We start from the raw sequence: 17,534 nt of genomic DNA, 5'->3' as shown, positions 1-17,534 counted from the left end.
ACTACATTTCATGAAGCTGTGCCTAAATTAAGCAAGAAACACCCACACACTGTTGACTTGGCCAAAACACTGGAAATCGAGTCTCCTTAAAAACAGACTAAGGCATAGAATCTAACCCAAAGGCAAAAACCAAGTGCTAAGCAAGCAGGTGGAAGAGAAGGAATATTTAGTAAATACTAGTAGCCTTCAGAGGTATGACTTGGAGGTATCATATCCTTATGATGTTATTTTAATATAGCTCTTATATAATTGTATGCTTCTATGAGGATTCAAAGATAACAGTCTATGGAAATTGACAAGATTACCAAAGCTGTTCTCTAACACAAGTGAGTACAGGGTGACATTTGAGTGTTTGTATATTTTTGTATGGCACTCTATTTCTTTTCTCCTTTATATCTAACAAGAAAAAAAATGAATCTTGTTACAGATACATTAAGACTTGAACTTCATAGGAGTTGGTGGGGGAGAAGGGGTCCTTCATCTGTCTAAATAATCGGGCATGTGCACAAATTCACAATTTCTGTATGATAAATACACTTCTTTTTAGAAAGATTGAGAAAAAAAATGACCATACACAGAGGAATTAGCCTTTCAGAGAAGGGAAGGGCTGAAAAACAAAAGCATGATATTGACATTTATTTTTATGTGTTTGTTATATTCATACATGTCATATTCATAAGTCATGAATATGACTATATGACTATACTATATTCATTCAAGCTATGCTGCACACAGTTTGAAAGGAAGAGAATAAAGGAGGGGCTAGGAAATTGTAGGTCAAAGTCATAATCAGACAAGGTGAAAAACAACAAACCTTTTTCCATACTTTGATTTGAGCAAACATCCATGAGACCAATAAGAAGTCCATACCTGTTTTCAGAACCACATACCTCTTAGGGTACTGCCAGCCTCATGGAACTGGAACCATGGGAACAGGTGATTTCCTCCAGAAATTCCCCAGAAAGTAGCCCTGTTTTCTTTAGCAGTGCTCCAGGCCACCCTGTAGTTCAATCACCATGATGACTGCCAACTCTGTTGATCTTTTGCAATTTAAAAGTAAGTTCTAAACTGGAAATTCCTGATTATATATATATTTTTAATATTCCTGCCAAATGAGCCAAATCCAGCAATGTCTCAATTTCAACCAAAGGCCTCGATTTGTACACTCTGTAATATATGGCTGGTGATAGAAGCCAGAGAAGAATTTCTATGTGGTAGTCTTGGAGAATTTGGACAATAGGTGTAGCAAGATTTAGACTGAATAATCATAAGTACATCATTGATATTATGGGGAAAGACAAAGAATTGGAAAAGAGAAAGACAAAGAGGAAGGAAAGCAGTGAAGCTGATTTTAAAAAGAAAAAAAAAAATGTTTCCTCCTCTTGGAAACCCTCAGCATGGAGCTAGGCCAAAGTCATTGATGAAAGGACCAGCCAACAGAGTCCAAAAGAAGAGACTTGTATCTCAAGATCACTGTCCTCTGTCATGGCCAGTTGCTTTCTCCTCACATTGGAAGATCATCCTTCTTTTTCATGCTCTTATCCCATTCCAAAGAGTGTGACACAAACTGTTGGAAACAGCCATTTCCCCAAACATTTTGCAGCAGATGAAGATGAAAAACATAGATGATGTCATTTTGTATTTTACCTGACTTTACGGGCATTCTAAAAAAGGATTCCTGGAAAAGTTCATGAACTTAAATTCAAACATGGTTAAAGCTCAATTAGGTATGTCCCTCCAAAGGAAAAAAGCATCTCTGTTCTAAAATGTGAGCAGTAACACCTTCCAACTTCTATTGAAATGACATCTGGAGACAAGGCTGAGATGTAAGTGGAAAAGCCCTCCCTCCTAAACTCAGGGTACAAATCAATCCATCAAAAAAACTGGGTAAGAGTAAGGATCTACACACCTATTACAGAAACAACTTGAGATGTTATAAAAGACTAAACTGAACATTGACATCTAGTCCACAAGGAAAGAGGTTGAGAAATTCTGATTACCTGTACCTGTTTCAGTTGCATAGCGTTCTTGAACTTTCCCACCCAAGTGCCAGTAATGCCAGGGATGGAAAAGACAAGATACATAATAAAAATGATATGTCTTTGAATTCTTAGTCTTCCTTAAAACTGAAGATACATAAACTAAATAAGATTCACACTTATTTGCATTCTTCTGCATAATATATCGCTTTGGTCTCAATTCAAGTTTTTACTCCAAATCAACAATTAAAATTGACTTCAAGAAAATGTGTCACTTTCACTTTGTGACCCTACATTCCCCTGGGTACACATCTATTTACCACAGCACTAAAGATCTTAGATTAAAGGACTCAGGGTTTGTTTTGTTTTGTTTTGTGTCTTTTCAACCACTGTTTAATTAGTGGGCACTATGTATTCCTTCTCTGATGTTCTTGCCAAAATTAACTTCCTTAGTATGTTAAAGGTTTATCTTAAGATTTCAAAACTGATTTCCAAAATCCAATCTTGGCTCTTTACCTAAATATTGAACAAAAACTAGTTATACTCTTTCTGTACTGTGATCAAAGTAGGGAACACATCTTTGCTGACATATTTCCTCTCAATGAGGAAATGGCCCTGGTGGCTCTGAATAGAAAATCTTTGATCAGGTTTAGAAAACCTGCTGGCATCTATATCCTGGAGAAGAGGCACTGTCCTCCTAGAAGAAAGAATTCTGGAACTTGTCTAATGATGACTTTTCATGGCTGATCAGATGAAATATGTGAAATTAATTGTGAGATAAAGTGTGGCTTGAGCATAAAAAGTAAGTCCTGATATCCCAATCAAATAATTCCTTCAGTTCTCTATTCTGCAAATAAATATCCAAGCCAGAAGATGCTAGATTCAACTTTGAATGAGATTTTTCCACCTTCATGCTTTTCATAGGTATACTGCACTATTTTTTAAGAAACCAAACACAAATGACTACATATTATATGATTCCATTTATATGAAAAGTCCAGAAAAGGAAGAGTTATAGGAATAAAAGCAAAAAGGTAGTTGTCTAGGGCTAAGGGTGAGAGTGAGGATTAACTACAAATGGACCTGAGGAAAATTTGGAGGCTGAGGGTGATGGAAATGCTTTAAAATGTGATTGTGGTGGTGTTTGGACAACTCTATAAATTTAATAAAAATCACTGAATTGTAGGCTTACAGTGGATGAATTTTGTGGTATGGAAATTATATCTCAGTTAAGCTGCTTGGGGGATCCCTGGGTGGCTCAGCAGTTTAACGCCTGCCTTTGGCCCAGGGCGTGATCCTGGAGTCTTGGGATTGAGTCCCACATTAGGCTCCCTGGAGCCTGCTTTTGTCTCTCTCTCTCTCTCATAAATAAAATCTTAAAAAAGAAAAAAAGCTGCTTGAAGAAAGAGAAAACACCAGTCTTTAGAAAAAAGAGATGTTTCAATTAGGCTTCTAATGATCTAACTATCATGAGAGATTTCTGGCTAATTAGAAATGTTTAAACACAGCAAAATAGGACATTGCTTAAATTAACTAAAAATGACGCCAAGACAAGCATAAAGCACTCTGCTTTAGGCAGTGGTTGTTTATACTGATTTTTTACATTTCTTTTCTTTTGTTGATTTATATAAAACATTTGCCCCCCAAAAAAGTGGACTCGGGCTTTATTAGTTTGTCATCATCTCCCAAGAAAGAAGGTTAAGCTAGTAGCACCTGTAAAATATGATGGAATAAACAAGTAAATGAAATATAAAAGTAGGATTATTTCCTTTTCTGAATTTGTTTCTACCAAAAGGCCTTAATGAGGAAAGAAGTAAAAAAGAGAAGATAATACTGAAAATCATGTGTGTTAGATGCTCAGTAAATCGAATTCTATCTTCCTGGATCCACAGGGGGAACATATTGCCCAGCTTCCTTTGCGTTTTGGATGGAGTCATGTCTGACAAAATCTGGGCAGAAGTGATGCACTGTGCCATCACTTCCAGGCAAGGGAACAAAAACACACTGCATTATATCCAAGCTCTTTTTCTCTTCTCTATGGATATGGATAGAAGTGAGGAAGGGTGGTGGACCCAGATCATGAAAGAGTCCTAGATGCCTGAATTACCTCCTTGAAGAAAGCTGGCATTGGCACTGAATTTTGCCTGAAGGAGAAATAAACCTGTTTTCTGTCAAGCTGTTGAAATGTTGCGATTGTTTGTTAGAGCTAATTACCCTAATTACCCTAGTTATTTAATTATCTTAACTGATGTAAGATGCTATAAGACTCAAAGTATATTTCTTCCTTCCTTCCTTTTATCAATGAGACCTATTCTTTCCCTCCTGCCCATTCTTCCTCTCTCCCCCTGTTTTCTGACCTCATGACTCCAGTTACTACTTATTTCTGAGGCAGAGGAAGAAACACATGAGTACTATTCAGCCTGCACTTCATTAACACCCCTCTTCAAGAGCCAGAATATTTGAATGGAATAAAGTAAAAATAATAGGCTTCAATTTTTCATTCAGCAGAGCCAGAATGTGTCTCAAGTCTTTGGTTAAAATGTTGCATGATCACCAAGAACAATGCCTTGCTCACCCTCTGAGAAAAAAAAAAAAAACCCTACAGTGATAAATGCTGGGAAAGAAATGTCAGAGTTGGCAGCCACCTTCTGGGTCATGAACTTTGCTTTTATTTTCTGAAGCTTTTGGTAGTGGAGAAGTGCATTCTGGTTGCTCTAATGCTTTTTGTCCACCCCTGAGGATTATTTCCCCAAAACAACAAATTACCATTTCAATTCATTTCAAGTTGTTTCCTTATCCAGGTGCCCTTTCCTCCTTTTCTGCATAAAGAGCAAATGGAAGGAAAGAAGAGAGGACCCACCCCGGTTCAGAAACCACACCCTGGGCCACACTCAGCCCGTTACCCTCACCCCAGCCCTTCATCTTGTCAACCCCGATTCCCCCCAACTCCATAATCAGAACAAAAAATAATTCAAACAAAAAACAGCTCATAAAACAGTAAACAAAATAAAGTCAGTTTTTCTTTTCTTTTTTTTTAAGAACAAAATGAAACTTGAGGGAAAACTTACTGGAGTTACAGTTTATCCTGATACAGTCTAGATGGGGAAAAATAAATGAAAGATGAAATTGCATCCTTCAAGGTAACAGCTGCAGACATCCAAAAACAATCAGTCCACCCTTCCGGGGACAGACACACGCAAGAAATGTGGCCATTTTATATATATACAGTATGTACAAGTTTAAGGGTGGGTGTATATGTACAGTATATTATTTAGTAAAGTTGGATACATATATATATACACACACACACATATATATATACACATATGTATAGAGATATATACTGGTATACATATATATCCACAATAGACACCGAGTATGCTGCTCCTTTTTTTTTTTTTTTCCAAAAACCTACTCATTTATATAAAGCATTTCAATCCTGAACTTTGAAATGTTAATTTTGTTCAACTTGGAAAATTATGCAAAAATTTCACCACCAGATGCAGGTTATATTCTATTTCCCCCAATGATTTTCTTAAAATTTGTCTTTAAAAGTAGCATCAACACAATTTTGCATTAGTATTCCAAAGATATATTACCAATCTGACACATTGTTTATTTTTTTAAAGAAGTCTGTCCATGAAGTTTCTCAGTGTAGTATTTAACCCTTTCTCTTTTTCTAAAAACAAACTCCCTCCACCCTCTTTACTTGGGCCCCAGATGCTACAGAAATTTGCGTAGGCAGACTTGCCATTATCCCTAGAGATAAGGAAAGGAAAGGGTTAATACCACCTGGTCATTTCCTGTCATAAAATGGCCACTTGCAAACAGCTAACCGCACAAACACCCATCCCAGATTTTAGAGAGGTGGGGTTGGGTGTAGGGTAAAAGGAGCTGCATGATATTATCACAATTGACTGGGTTCTCTGCTATTGTTTCAAAGGCTCCTAGACCAACCCACTCATGAAGCCGATCTCCGTCTTCCTGCCTGAATGCTCAGACTAAATCAAGTGCCTACAGCATTCCAGGAGAAGGCGAGACAGGTATATGGGGAGGAGGTCTCAGGTACCTTTGATATCCTACCTATTTCACTCGGTAATTCTGCATTTAAAGGGAAGAAAATTCTTTGTTTTTATATTTTTTAATGGGAAAAAGAGGGGGAAAGGGTGGCTAATTTTCCAGCGCTGGTAATCACACAGGATATCCAATGCCAGAGATCTGAGTTTCTATCCTTTATTAATATCTGTTTAGAGTCATGGACACCCAGCACAAAAGGTCTAGAGTAGAGTAAATGATTACTAGTAGGGGATTAGATAGAACGGTTAAAAAAGGTCTCAGATTAGTTGTTAACAAAGTTGTCCAGTTGAAGTTAAATTTGATTTATCATGGTGGGAATTCCAAAAAGAATTTGTTTAAAGCTGGATACTAACACGTAGGCGTAAGACAAGAAAAGGAAAAAAAAGTCACAGGAAAAAATACAGTTAGAAACTGAGCTCCTCTGCCTAAAGCAGACCCAAAAGTTTTGGAGGACTCGTCAAGGATAATGCCACCATTTGAATCTCCCAAAGTAAACCATTTTAAGTTACCAGGTGAAAGAGGAAACAGTGGCAAAAGACAGGGCAGAATGAAACTATGGAAATCCAGATAGGAGAAATATAGAACACCCAAGCATTCTGAGGAAGGAGGCAGGACGCTTATTTGTTCCCCAGAAGAACATCTCTTGAGAAAAATCTGGGTTTGGTTTCGTGCGGTTAGGTTTGTCATGTGTCGTCAACCGCAACAGAAAAGTGGGAGCAAACAGCCCTGGAGCAACTGGTACGATCACCAAACAGAAGAGGCCATGCCCCTGGTGAGGACTGGGAACGGGGAGGGCAAGTAGGGAGGAAGGGGTGGGGCTTCAGCTACTGGTTGCACCTACCATCAGCCAAAGCTGGAGAAATACCCCTTCCTGATGTATTATGAAGACATGGGAAACAGGTGTGCTGGCATGCTTACGAGAGAAGGGAGGAGGGAGAGGGGGCCGAAAGCCCCAAACCTGAGAACTATAAACAAGAAGTGGCTGTCTTCCTTCGTTTCTATGCTGTTAAGGATCTTATTTTTAGACAAGGACCTGGTCTAGGGGGAAGTGCTGGGTTCACTCAAATGGTTCCATGAACTGAATGGTGTCTCTAAACCAGTGTGAGGAATTAGAGCTTTCCAGACGGTAGACAACTGGTTAAGTCGAGAAATGAGAAATTATTTTGATACTTTACCTGAGGAATAAGTGGTTCGAGAAAAAAATTATCTACCCAGTGCCTTGTTCATAGGCTCTGGGAGGGTAGTCTTGATAGGGAGGAGGTATTTTTTGATGAAAAGTGAATCTGGGGAATTGGCTGGGAAAGCTTCCTTTAGATCTATCTTGAGTGGCAGCCAAAGTTCTATCTCTGCCGTAGCCTTGGCAAGGTATCTGAGTCTGTATATGTGCTGTTCATTCTGTTTAAATTACGGTTGTTTTGGTTTAATTTTAGTAAATGGGAGATTATTATTTTGTAGGTTAATAAGCTTTGGGTTGAAAGCATGGAGGAGGTGAATGTGTCTAGGAGTTGTGTGTCTTCAACATGTTACTGTAAACAGTCGTCAGCAAGTCCCTATTGCCAGAGATGGAACATCTGGAGAATTTGAATACAATTAAACAAACTGCTTGACACTCCCTATAAGTATCCATCATTGAAGAAGGCTTGCTGGCATCCTGCTGAGGATTTGAAAGGGTCATGAATGAGATGCCAATATTGACTGACTTTTCAGCTCTATGGCTCAATTCAAACCAGGCACTAAGGAAAAAAGATTCCTTCTGTGCATGTTTAAAAGGTAACCATCATGAAAGCAGTTAGAAGTCATCAAGACTGCCACATCATTGATCCACAGTATTGACCTGTGGAAATAACAGATGACCCACTTTGATCTAGCATTTTAGAAACCTGGGTTCCAGTCTCAGCTCCACTATCAACTTTTCATGTTAGCTTTGTAAAGTCAAACACTTTTTTCTGTGTCTCACATCTGTAAAAGAAAACATAAAAGCACTTCCTTGGTTTATCTCAAAAAATTAGTGGCTGACTGAAATAAAGTTTTAAAATATAATAATATTATTATTACATGCTATAATTGTAAGGAATAAAAATATGATTGATAAATAGCCAATCTATCAATTTTCAAAAATGGGCTGTGCATTGTAGGACCTTTCTCATGCCTGCTGTTATCACCTCTAGCTATCTTTAGAGAGTAAGGTCCGTGGGAAACCCTAATCTCCTTGACATTTAGGAGATAGATGCATTATATCAGAGAAATATATACTAGGCTTTATATAAGCTTATATGTGTGACCAATTTGAAATAAACTGTAATATCATTTGTGCATATGTTAGAAAAGACACACAACTGAAATGGTGAACAAAATAATCATCTGAAGTTAGTTCTTATAGAATAAATATGAATGCAAACCCTGCTTAGAGACGTTTTCTTCTATAACCAAAAAAGGTAAATATGAACTCATAATAAGGAGAAAACATTCTCCAAGGGGTATATTTTGGGGAGGGAAGGGAAAGAGAACCTTTAAACAAAGCATGACTGTAAAGAGTTTTGTATATATAAGCACAGGGAATTTCAGTTTTGTTATCCATGTTAGGTTTGAAAGAAAGGTAAATAAATTCAAACCAGTCATTCTGGTGAACCATACTCTTCAGGAGAAAAAAAGAAGTCACTGTTGCTTCTGAAAAGCACAGTGCTCTCCAACTCTCTTTTACCTAAGATATCTCAACCTCGGAGGAGACAGACTGAGTGTATGCTAAAAGGAGTCAAAAGGCAAAAGCAGTCTTTTAAAGAGGCACTTCTCTCATACTTGGGGCAGAGTTTAATATAGAAAAATAATGTTTCTAGGAATACACATGGCAACTCTGATTAACTGCCTCTGTGTGTGTGTATGCACATGTGCGTAAGAGAGAGAATCTCTCCATCTCCTTCCTCATCCCTTTTTACCTTTCCCCCACCTGTATTTATTCTAAGATATTAGGTCTACCACAATTGGCTTTCTCATTTTACAAAACAATGTCTAAGAAGGAAAGTATATTTTCTGTTTAAAGATAGTATATATTTTCCCGGTATCCCATGGGGCTAATCATCTATCTATCTATATATATATATATATATATATGGTTCTCTCTTACTTTGAAATAGATGCAGAGTTAAAAATTGTCTTCATCTTTTTCTGTGAACTATTTAGGATGTTATATTTGTTTTTATGTTTATTTGGGTTTTTAAATTTTTTTTAAAAAATTTCTTCTGCTATTTTTCAGAGAAGAAAACAATCAGCTACGGGTTGTTGGTTTTAGATCATATACACTCTTTTGTTGGTTTGTTGGAGGTGGGGAGGATGGTGTAAGGAAGGGAAGGTGGGAGGGACAGGGGTATGCCAGCCCCTGCAGGCTGCTCAGTACACTCTGTTCTCAAGGCTGTTTGCTATGCGGGCCGCAGGCTTTGGGCCTTTGAAGGGTTGAATACCATCTTTTGATTTACCATGGCTGATGGTGGGGAGGACTGAAAACTCAAGAACACAAAGATCAGCAAAAAGAAAAACAAAACCCAAAATAACCAAACACACACATACACAAACCAAAGAAAAAACAACAGACACAGTGACGATAGAAATCAAATGAGGTTGGAAAAGATAAAGGGCATAGTGTTGTAAAAGCTGCAAATTGGAAGAAAAAAAAGACAAGTAAAGCCACTGCTCAAAACAGTCCTCTGTGTCCTAGAGATTTTTAGGATTGTAGTGTAGGCATTTTCCAAGTGTGACCAGTTGACCTGACAGCAGGAAAGACTGGTATGGATTCCAAACTCCACCTTCCCAGTAGGCCATCTAAGGTTTTATATGGTCTTGTATCAGGTACATTTGTCTGTCATGTCTTCCCCACACCTCTAACAAGCCATTCCCCCGGAGTCTTTATAAAGGAGCTCTATATCTGAACATATGCTATATACCCAAACAAACCCATGGTTTAGAAAGCTTGGACTCAGCCATACCACTCATCCTATTGACAGAGGGCACTGACTTTCTACTGAGTAAAAATGAAATTGATTTCTTTCCTTCCAGAAATCAAGAGGTTCCCATACTCCATAGAAGAGCAATCAGAATCCGGTCAAGAAGGTCAGTAGCAGGGGTGAATGTGAGGCTGTCAGGAGGGGAGTTTCCAGAGTATCTATTACAGGTAATTACAGTGGAAGAACAAATCCTCCCCCAATAAAGCTGCAAATTTGAGATTGTCATAATTTTTCAACACTAAGGAAAAATTCATATGTATTACATGAGGGGGACAGAGGAATTGGTGACTAACAGTGTAGCATAACAATCTTGATAAAAGCTGCTAGATGATGGGTAAGAATGTCAGGAAGGAAGAAGGGAATACATATCAGGGGCTACATTCTCCTTCCACATGTCAGAGACTCTATAAACTAAGAAAATTGTTTTTCCAGTGGGACAACAGAAACAATCTGACTCATCTTCCTCTTTAGGAGAAAGTAGAAAGAGATACCAGTGCCACCAGAACTACCATTTGTGGAGAAAGAAACAATGCAGCTCTCATTCTACCCACAAAGCTTAGCTCTTTCCAACCCCAACCTCCCCTTTTGCCTCCACTTGCTGTCTTATCTCTGCCCTCGGCTTTGACTGTTTTGAGTGGTGACCAAGGAGTTAGACTTAATGGCAATGTGATTGATCAAAAGATGGACCAAAGTAGCGTGTTTTACACAAAGCTAAACGGTTCCAAAAAACCAAGAAAGGAAACTTAAAAAATAAATAATCTAGTAAGAAAAAACAAAAACCACCACTGTCAGAAACCAGAAATTGACATCAAAACCTCATGCAGAAACAAGGAGAAGGTGTTTGTTGCTGTTGGGTTTTATCCTTGGTCTATTAAACAAGAGGTGAGCAGCTAATTTTTAAGAAACAAACAAAGAATTCAATCAAACCAATGAAAATCAGAAAAGAAAGGGAAGACAAGCCCAAACAAAGTGGCAGAGGGTACTTCATACGATACCTAAGTTAACCATGAGCTTGACTCGCCCCCCATCCAGCTCCAAACGCAGGGTGTCTGCAGAGTCCCTGGAGGTAGTAGCCACCAGCAGCCCATAAGCTCGCTGGGACATGAAGCGGAAGGACACATCCTCTGCCTCGGTGTGCATGACCATGGGCATGATGATCTTCATGTACATGCTGCCATCGTAGCTCAAGATGGACGCCTCTGCAAAGAAGAATGGAGGAGACTGTCAAGATGAAGGATATCAGAGTTTCCTTTGCTTCCAGGGTAAGGAGAGTAGGGTAGAGAGGGCATGAAATTCGTAGCCAGGTGACTTGTGTTGATTAGACCTCTAGTGCTACCAGTTTTAAGGTATGTGACCTTGGGAAGGCCACTTAAACTCTGAGGTTCTATTTCCTTACTTGCCTTTAAAAGGCATACAATGGCACTGGTCCCTGCCCTGTCATGCTCACAGACTTATCAAGTGTGTCAAACAAAATAACGGATGTGAAGATGTTTTCCAAACATGAAAATGCCCCCATAAATAGTAGTGATTTAATTCCACATGCTATAGACAAAACAAAAACACGTTAAACAAAACTTAGACTCCAGGAAGTATTTCATGAGGAATAGGAGGAAAGCATTTTATAATCACCACAGCAAACAAACAGACATTTCCAGAAGGAGGAAAGAGCAATAGCCCAGCCTGGTCCCAAACCCCCTAGTAGCCAGGCACTGTGAGAGTTTGCTTGATTCATTCAAAGAAGATCTACAGAACCAGAGCTAGAACCACCACCTCAAAAAGATAATGATACCCGAGAATGAATAATTCTACTTTTATTCAAATAGCACTTTTCTGAGAAAGGAAGAAACTCGCTTTTGTTTGATGCCTTCTCTAGCCCAAGCACTTCAGCTAGAAGTGCCCCTACTCCACCCCATTATGTTATCTCAATGCTTACAATGTAGATCTGTTATTCCTATTTCAAACAGAAAACCAAGGCTCTAAGAGGCAGTTAACATCTCAAAGTCAGACATCCTGGATTTTAAGCCAGTGTGTCCTGTACAAATCCAGTGCCTGTTCTGCAACACCATGCTGCTCAAAATGTGAATTTGCTCCATTGTTCATTTAACAAATATTTTTAGAGAAGGCAGAAAGAGACTATCATTCATATCGCTGTGAAGCAAACCTGTCACTGGGCTCAGTATCTGGCACTGAGTAGGCTCTCATTAAATATTTGCTGTTGCCAATAGTTGCTTCCTACCTACACGTACTATGGAGGGTTCAAAAGTGAAACCTAAAAGGTCCTTGCTCTGTTGGCATGTGAAAGCAACTGTACTATTATAAAAGTGATTAAATGACCCAGAAAATATATATCAATAAAACCAGGGGCCCTCAGGAGAGAGAGACTGTAGTATGCAAGTGAGCAGAGAAGAGGGGTTAGAGTCTGAGATGGTCTTAGTTTGTAATGAAAGAGGTGACAGCATCAGACTTGTCAGTAGATAAAATAGCATCTCTATACACATAAAGAAAAAAAAAGAAGGGAAATGCTCAGACGAAAACAAGCTATTCAATTTAACAGAAGCTTCAATCATATTTTGAGAAGTAGTTATATAACCGTTATTTGAGATTACAATAAAATCAGTGGATTTGGGTGGATACTGGGAAGTAGGTGAATGGTTTTAGTTTGTAAAATAGCACAATGCATTCATTTCTGATATTATGTACCAGGCACTCTTCTAGGTGTTGTGGATATAATGGTGAACAAAAGAGACAAACATCTTCTATGCTCATGTATAAAAGAAATCAGAACAGAAAGAGACCAGGCCAACCACATAAAGGTACTCAAGATAGTCTATGTCATCATCATATCACCACCCTATTTACACAACACACAAAAGGTCCATGAAAAGCAATATAAACACACCTGCTCAATACTAAGAAGCAACCATCACCTGGGTAATACTCAAGACATGCTAATAGCTGCACATTGCAATCTGTAAATTCTAAGATCACAAATAAAGGTGTAACAGTTGCAGACACTATCACAATAACAGACATATTATGAAGATCTATGCTTAAATGGGAAACATAATCTAAATTTAACACATGTTCCAGATGTGAAAGAAACTATTTTATCTCCTGGAAGAGCAGAATCAAAGAAGATCAAAAGTGATAGCTAGAATTTATTGAGCACTTAATGTTTGCCTGGTGCTTTCTATAACTTTACATGCATTAAGACACTTAATGCTTATAAGAACATCACAAGGAAAACAATATTATTATTAGATTTTATAGATACCAGGTCACACAGCTAACAAGCGGCAAAACAGGGAGGTGAACATTGACAGTTTGATTCTTGTGGATATACCCTTAACCATTCTCCCAAATTGTCAGAGGGCTATGCCAGGAGCATATCCATGTTTCTAAGCACTAAAAGCACATCTATAATGCTTTATGGTAGAGTGTGGTGCTCTTATGTATGTGTGTGTCATACATGCATGTCATTATTTAAAGCTATATGTTATTTATGAACATGAAAAATTACATAAACAGATAATACACACATTTCTAAATATGTTATATATGAATATGCACAATGCTTTGTGTTTCTGTAATTATGAACACTATTAATTATTACTATATACCTTCTACTATACACACCCATACATATGTACACACTCCTTCTTAATAGAGATTATTCAGTGAGTCATGAAATGGTTGTTTTCAAGTACTCAACTTAAATAGAACCCAAATGTAATGGTCACTTTTATCCCTCTGGATATGTGTAGTACCAGAACATATGTATAAGTTAATATATCTTTATGTCAATGTTTGTAGTACCAGCAAATAAATTTCAGATAAGTATATAGTTAAACAGCTCATAGCACAAAATAAAGTGTGTATCTCAATGTATATCTTTGTGTGCAGCTCTGTGTGCTCCATGATCAACTTGATATTTTTAAGAGGAATGTGATGAAGCAGAAAATTTAATATAGGAATCTGCTGAAAAAAAAATCCATCCTAGAATTCTTATTAACTTGCTTAAAAGATTTCAAATGCAAGGAGCACCATGAAGAGTAATATGTTGAGGGGGAAAATGAGTCTTAATAAGGAAAGTTATTCAATCTGAAACACGTTGGATGACTGAGTTTTTTAAGACCATGTCACAAGAGGCCCACATAATGGTACTCACAGAGTTCCCCTCTTTTATTCCTCTTTCCTTATTTACTCTCCTTTCATCTTAAAGATTTTATTTATTTATCAGGGTGGGGGGAGGGCAGAGGGAGAAGCAGGCTCCATGCAGGGAGCCTGACGTGGAACTTGATCCCGGGTCTCCAGGATCATGCCCCGGGCCAAAGGTGGCACCAAACTTCTAAGTCACTGGGGCTGCCCTCCTTTCATCTTAAGTGTAGATTTCCTAGCATACAAATTTCATTTGTTTAATGATTCTTTACATTTTTGACCTAATTTCTTAGTGGTTGCCATAGGTCTTACAATATACATCTAATCAAAATATACTTCATATTTATACTCACTTAATTCTTGTAACATAGAAACTTTACTCTTACATAGCTTTACTCCTTATTTTGTTATTGTTATTCACATTATATCTATACACACAAATTCAACAATACTCTGTTATAATGATTGCTTTTTAAAAACAAGTCTTCTGGGGGTAGCTGGGTGACCCAGTCAGTTTAGTGACCCACTTAATTTCAGCTCGGGTCATGATCTTAGGATTGTGAAATCCAGCCAGCATCAGGCTTCACACTCAGTGGGGAGTCTGCCTGAGATTCTCTCTCTCCCTCTACTCCTCCCCCCACTCGCTCTCTCTCTCTTGCTGTAAAATAAATTAAAACTTTAAAGAAAAACTAAAAACATATGTCTTCTTAAGAAGAAAAGAGAGCTCGAATATATTTATAGAGTATTTTTTTTAATTAAGCTTATTATTTACCTTTTCTGTCTCACTTCATTTCTTCTTGCAGATTCCAGTTACCATCTGGTGTCATTTCCTTTCTCTAATATAGTTTCATTCATTTGTGGTTTATTGTCAAATATATCACAATTCTATATGTTATAGGCCCAACAATACAATTTTATAGATATTGTTTTATGCAATTGTGTTTTAAATCAGCTAAGAGAAAAAAGAAAAAGAAATGGGTAATTATGCTTTTATCATTACCTCATAATTACCTTTACTGGAGCTCTTTGTTTTTTCATGTAAATGCAAATTACTGTCTGCTGTCACTTCCTTTCAGCATGAAGAATAAAAGCAGTGAGCAGTTCTTAAAAGGCAGGTATACCAGCAGTGTACTCTCTGTTTGGGTTTACCTGGGAATGTCTTTATTTCACCCTTACTTTTAAAATACAGCCATGGGGGCATCCAGGTAGCTCAGTAATTGATTGCCTGCCTTTGGCTCAGGTCATGATCTCAAGGTCCTAGGATCAAGTCCTGCATCGGGCTCCCTGCGGGGAGATTGCTTCTCCCTCTGCCTATGTCTCTGCCTCTCTCTGTGTGTCTTTCATGAATAAATAAATAAAATCTTTAAAAATAAAATAAAATACAGCTCTGTTAGATGTAGAGATCGTGGCTGACATTTCTGTTTCTTTCAGCACACTGAATGTCATCTTGTTGCCTCTGGCCTACACTGTTCTGAAGAGATGTCAACTGTTAATCTCATGGCAGTGCCCTAGTATGTGACAAGTCATTTTCCTCTTGCTGCTTTCAAGATCTCTTCTTTATCTTTGGCTTTCAACTGTTTTATTATAATGGGTCTGGAAGTAAATCTCTTTGTAATTTTCCTATTTAGAGTCCATCCAGCTTCTTTGTTGTGTAGATTCATGTTTTTCATTAAATTGGGAGAATTTCCTGTTATTAATTCTTTGAATACTCTTTTCTGTCCCCTTCTCCATTCTTTCCAGTACTCCTATCTTATATATGTTGGACACTTAAAGGTGCCCCACATTTCTCTGGCACTCCGTTCATTTACCTTCATTTCATTTTCATTCTCCTATTCAGACTGTATGTAATCTCTATTGATCTATCTCAAGTTTGCTGATTCTTCTGCTGACTCAAATCCACTGTTGAGGCACCTCTAGTGAATTTTTTGTTTGGGTTTCTATACTGCTTAATTCCAAATTTATGTATTATGTATACAAAATCTCCAAATGGAAATTTTAAAGTTGAAAAGAATATATCATTTGTATCTCTTTATTAATACTCCCTCTTTGATGTATCACTATTATCTTATTTTCCCTCTCTTTAACTGTAGTTTCCTTAATCCTTTTAACATATTTAACATAACAGCTTCCATGGAAACTGTCTGCTAAGTCCAACATCTGGAGCCCCTCAAAGGCAGTTTCCATTGCCAACATATATTTCTGTGTGGGGGTCACACTTTCCCATTTCCATGCATGGTTCACAATTTTTTGTTGAAAACCGCACATTTTAGGTAATAGACTGTAGCAAGTCTGGGTACTGCTCCTCACATCCCCACCTACCACCAACAGGGCTGGTTCCTGTTGTCTGTCCATTTATTTATTTGTTTAGCACCTTGGCTGAAAGAATTTTGTGATTTATACTTTCCAGGCAGTATGACAGCTCTGATTTCCCTGCCCAAATATTTCCCCATTTTTATCTTTTAGCTTGCCTTCCTAGGTGTTGTCTCTGGGTCAGTATAAGCCCTTATTGGTTAAATATTATAGTTAAGTCTCTATAATCAGTTAAATTTTTAATCCTTTCTCTGTTAGATGTATGTGAATTGGAGACTTCTTTTGCAGTTCAGAGACTGTAAGATTTTGCTTCATGTTCAGAAGGAGACTAGTACTTGGGAGTTGCCCCTTCTGCCAATTTAGTTATGCGACTGCATTGTTTTGGCTCTCACATTTTTCTCCCTTCCATCTAAAATCTCCTTTTTCCTTTCACTCAGTCCATTTGTCTTAAATTTTTCCTTTGAATTCTTATGCCATTAAAATTTCTAAAGTTATTCTACACTGCAAATGAGCTACAGAATATAGCTCATAGAAAATTCTTCTGTCCTTTATTTTCTTTAAGACCAAATTCTTAGACTTTTCTAGGCTATATCACTTCCTTTATTTTTATTTTACTTTATTTCTTCTGCTGTTTTGCACTTCCATTGTCATGTCATTGACTTTCCTGCTCATACTCAGGTGACTCTGTCCAGAGTTTCTAACTGTTCAGACATAGGTTCAGGGACTTGACTCCCAGAGCCACCTACATTTGAAAGGCTTCATATTTTTAGTTCTACATAGTTATTTTCTGTAACTTCAGAGATGATAAAATATGGGAACAAAATGAGAGGAGAGATGAAGAGCTCAGGCAAGACTGTATAACTTTCGTTTAGCTGCCAAGGCTGTGTTCTCATTTCTGAAGCTTTGTTAAGTATATGGAGGAGAAGTCACCCCCACCTGGTTACAGAGTGTGTCCCAAGGCAATGGAGGAGATGCATTAGTACTTCTGATCCATTGACCCCTTGTGACTTATCTT

General features: G+C 37.8%; 1 protein-coding gene across 20 annotated transcripts in view; it reads right to left on the bottom strand.

Moving 5' to 3' along the window:
* Positions 1-17,534, bottom strand: part of NRXN3 (neurexin 3) — a 1,528,419-nt gene that overhangs the window by 931,160 nt on the left and 579,725 nt on the right. For 17 of the 20 annotated variants that reach the window (XM_049113340.1, XM_049113345.1, XM_025442408.3 and 14 more), the window contains 2 exons: positions 11,047-11,250; positions 5,048-5,074 (listed from right to left, as the gene is read on the bottom strand). In XM_049113340.1, the coding sequence (XP_048969297.1) occupies positions 5,048-5,074; positions 11,047-11,250 (231 nt within the window). The remainder of the gene's footprint in view (positions 1-5,047; positions 5,075-11,046; positions 11,251-17,534) is intronic. The other 3 variants (XM_049113336.1, XM_049113339.1, XM_049113357.1) reach the window with 1 other exon arrangement.

The sequence above is a fragment of the Canis lupus genome, chromosome 8 (assembly GCF_003254725.2).
Source record: "Canis lupus dingo isolate Sandy chromosome 8, ASM325472v2, whole genome shotgun sequence".
Taxonomy (NCBI): Eukaryota; Metazoa; Chordata; class Mammalia; order Carnivora; family Canidae; genus Canis; species Canis lupus.
Note: the sequence above shows the minus strand (reverse complement) of the source record. Positions and strands in the feature narration are given on the sequence as shown.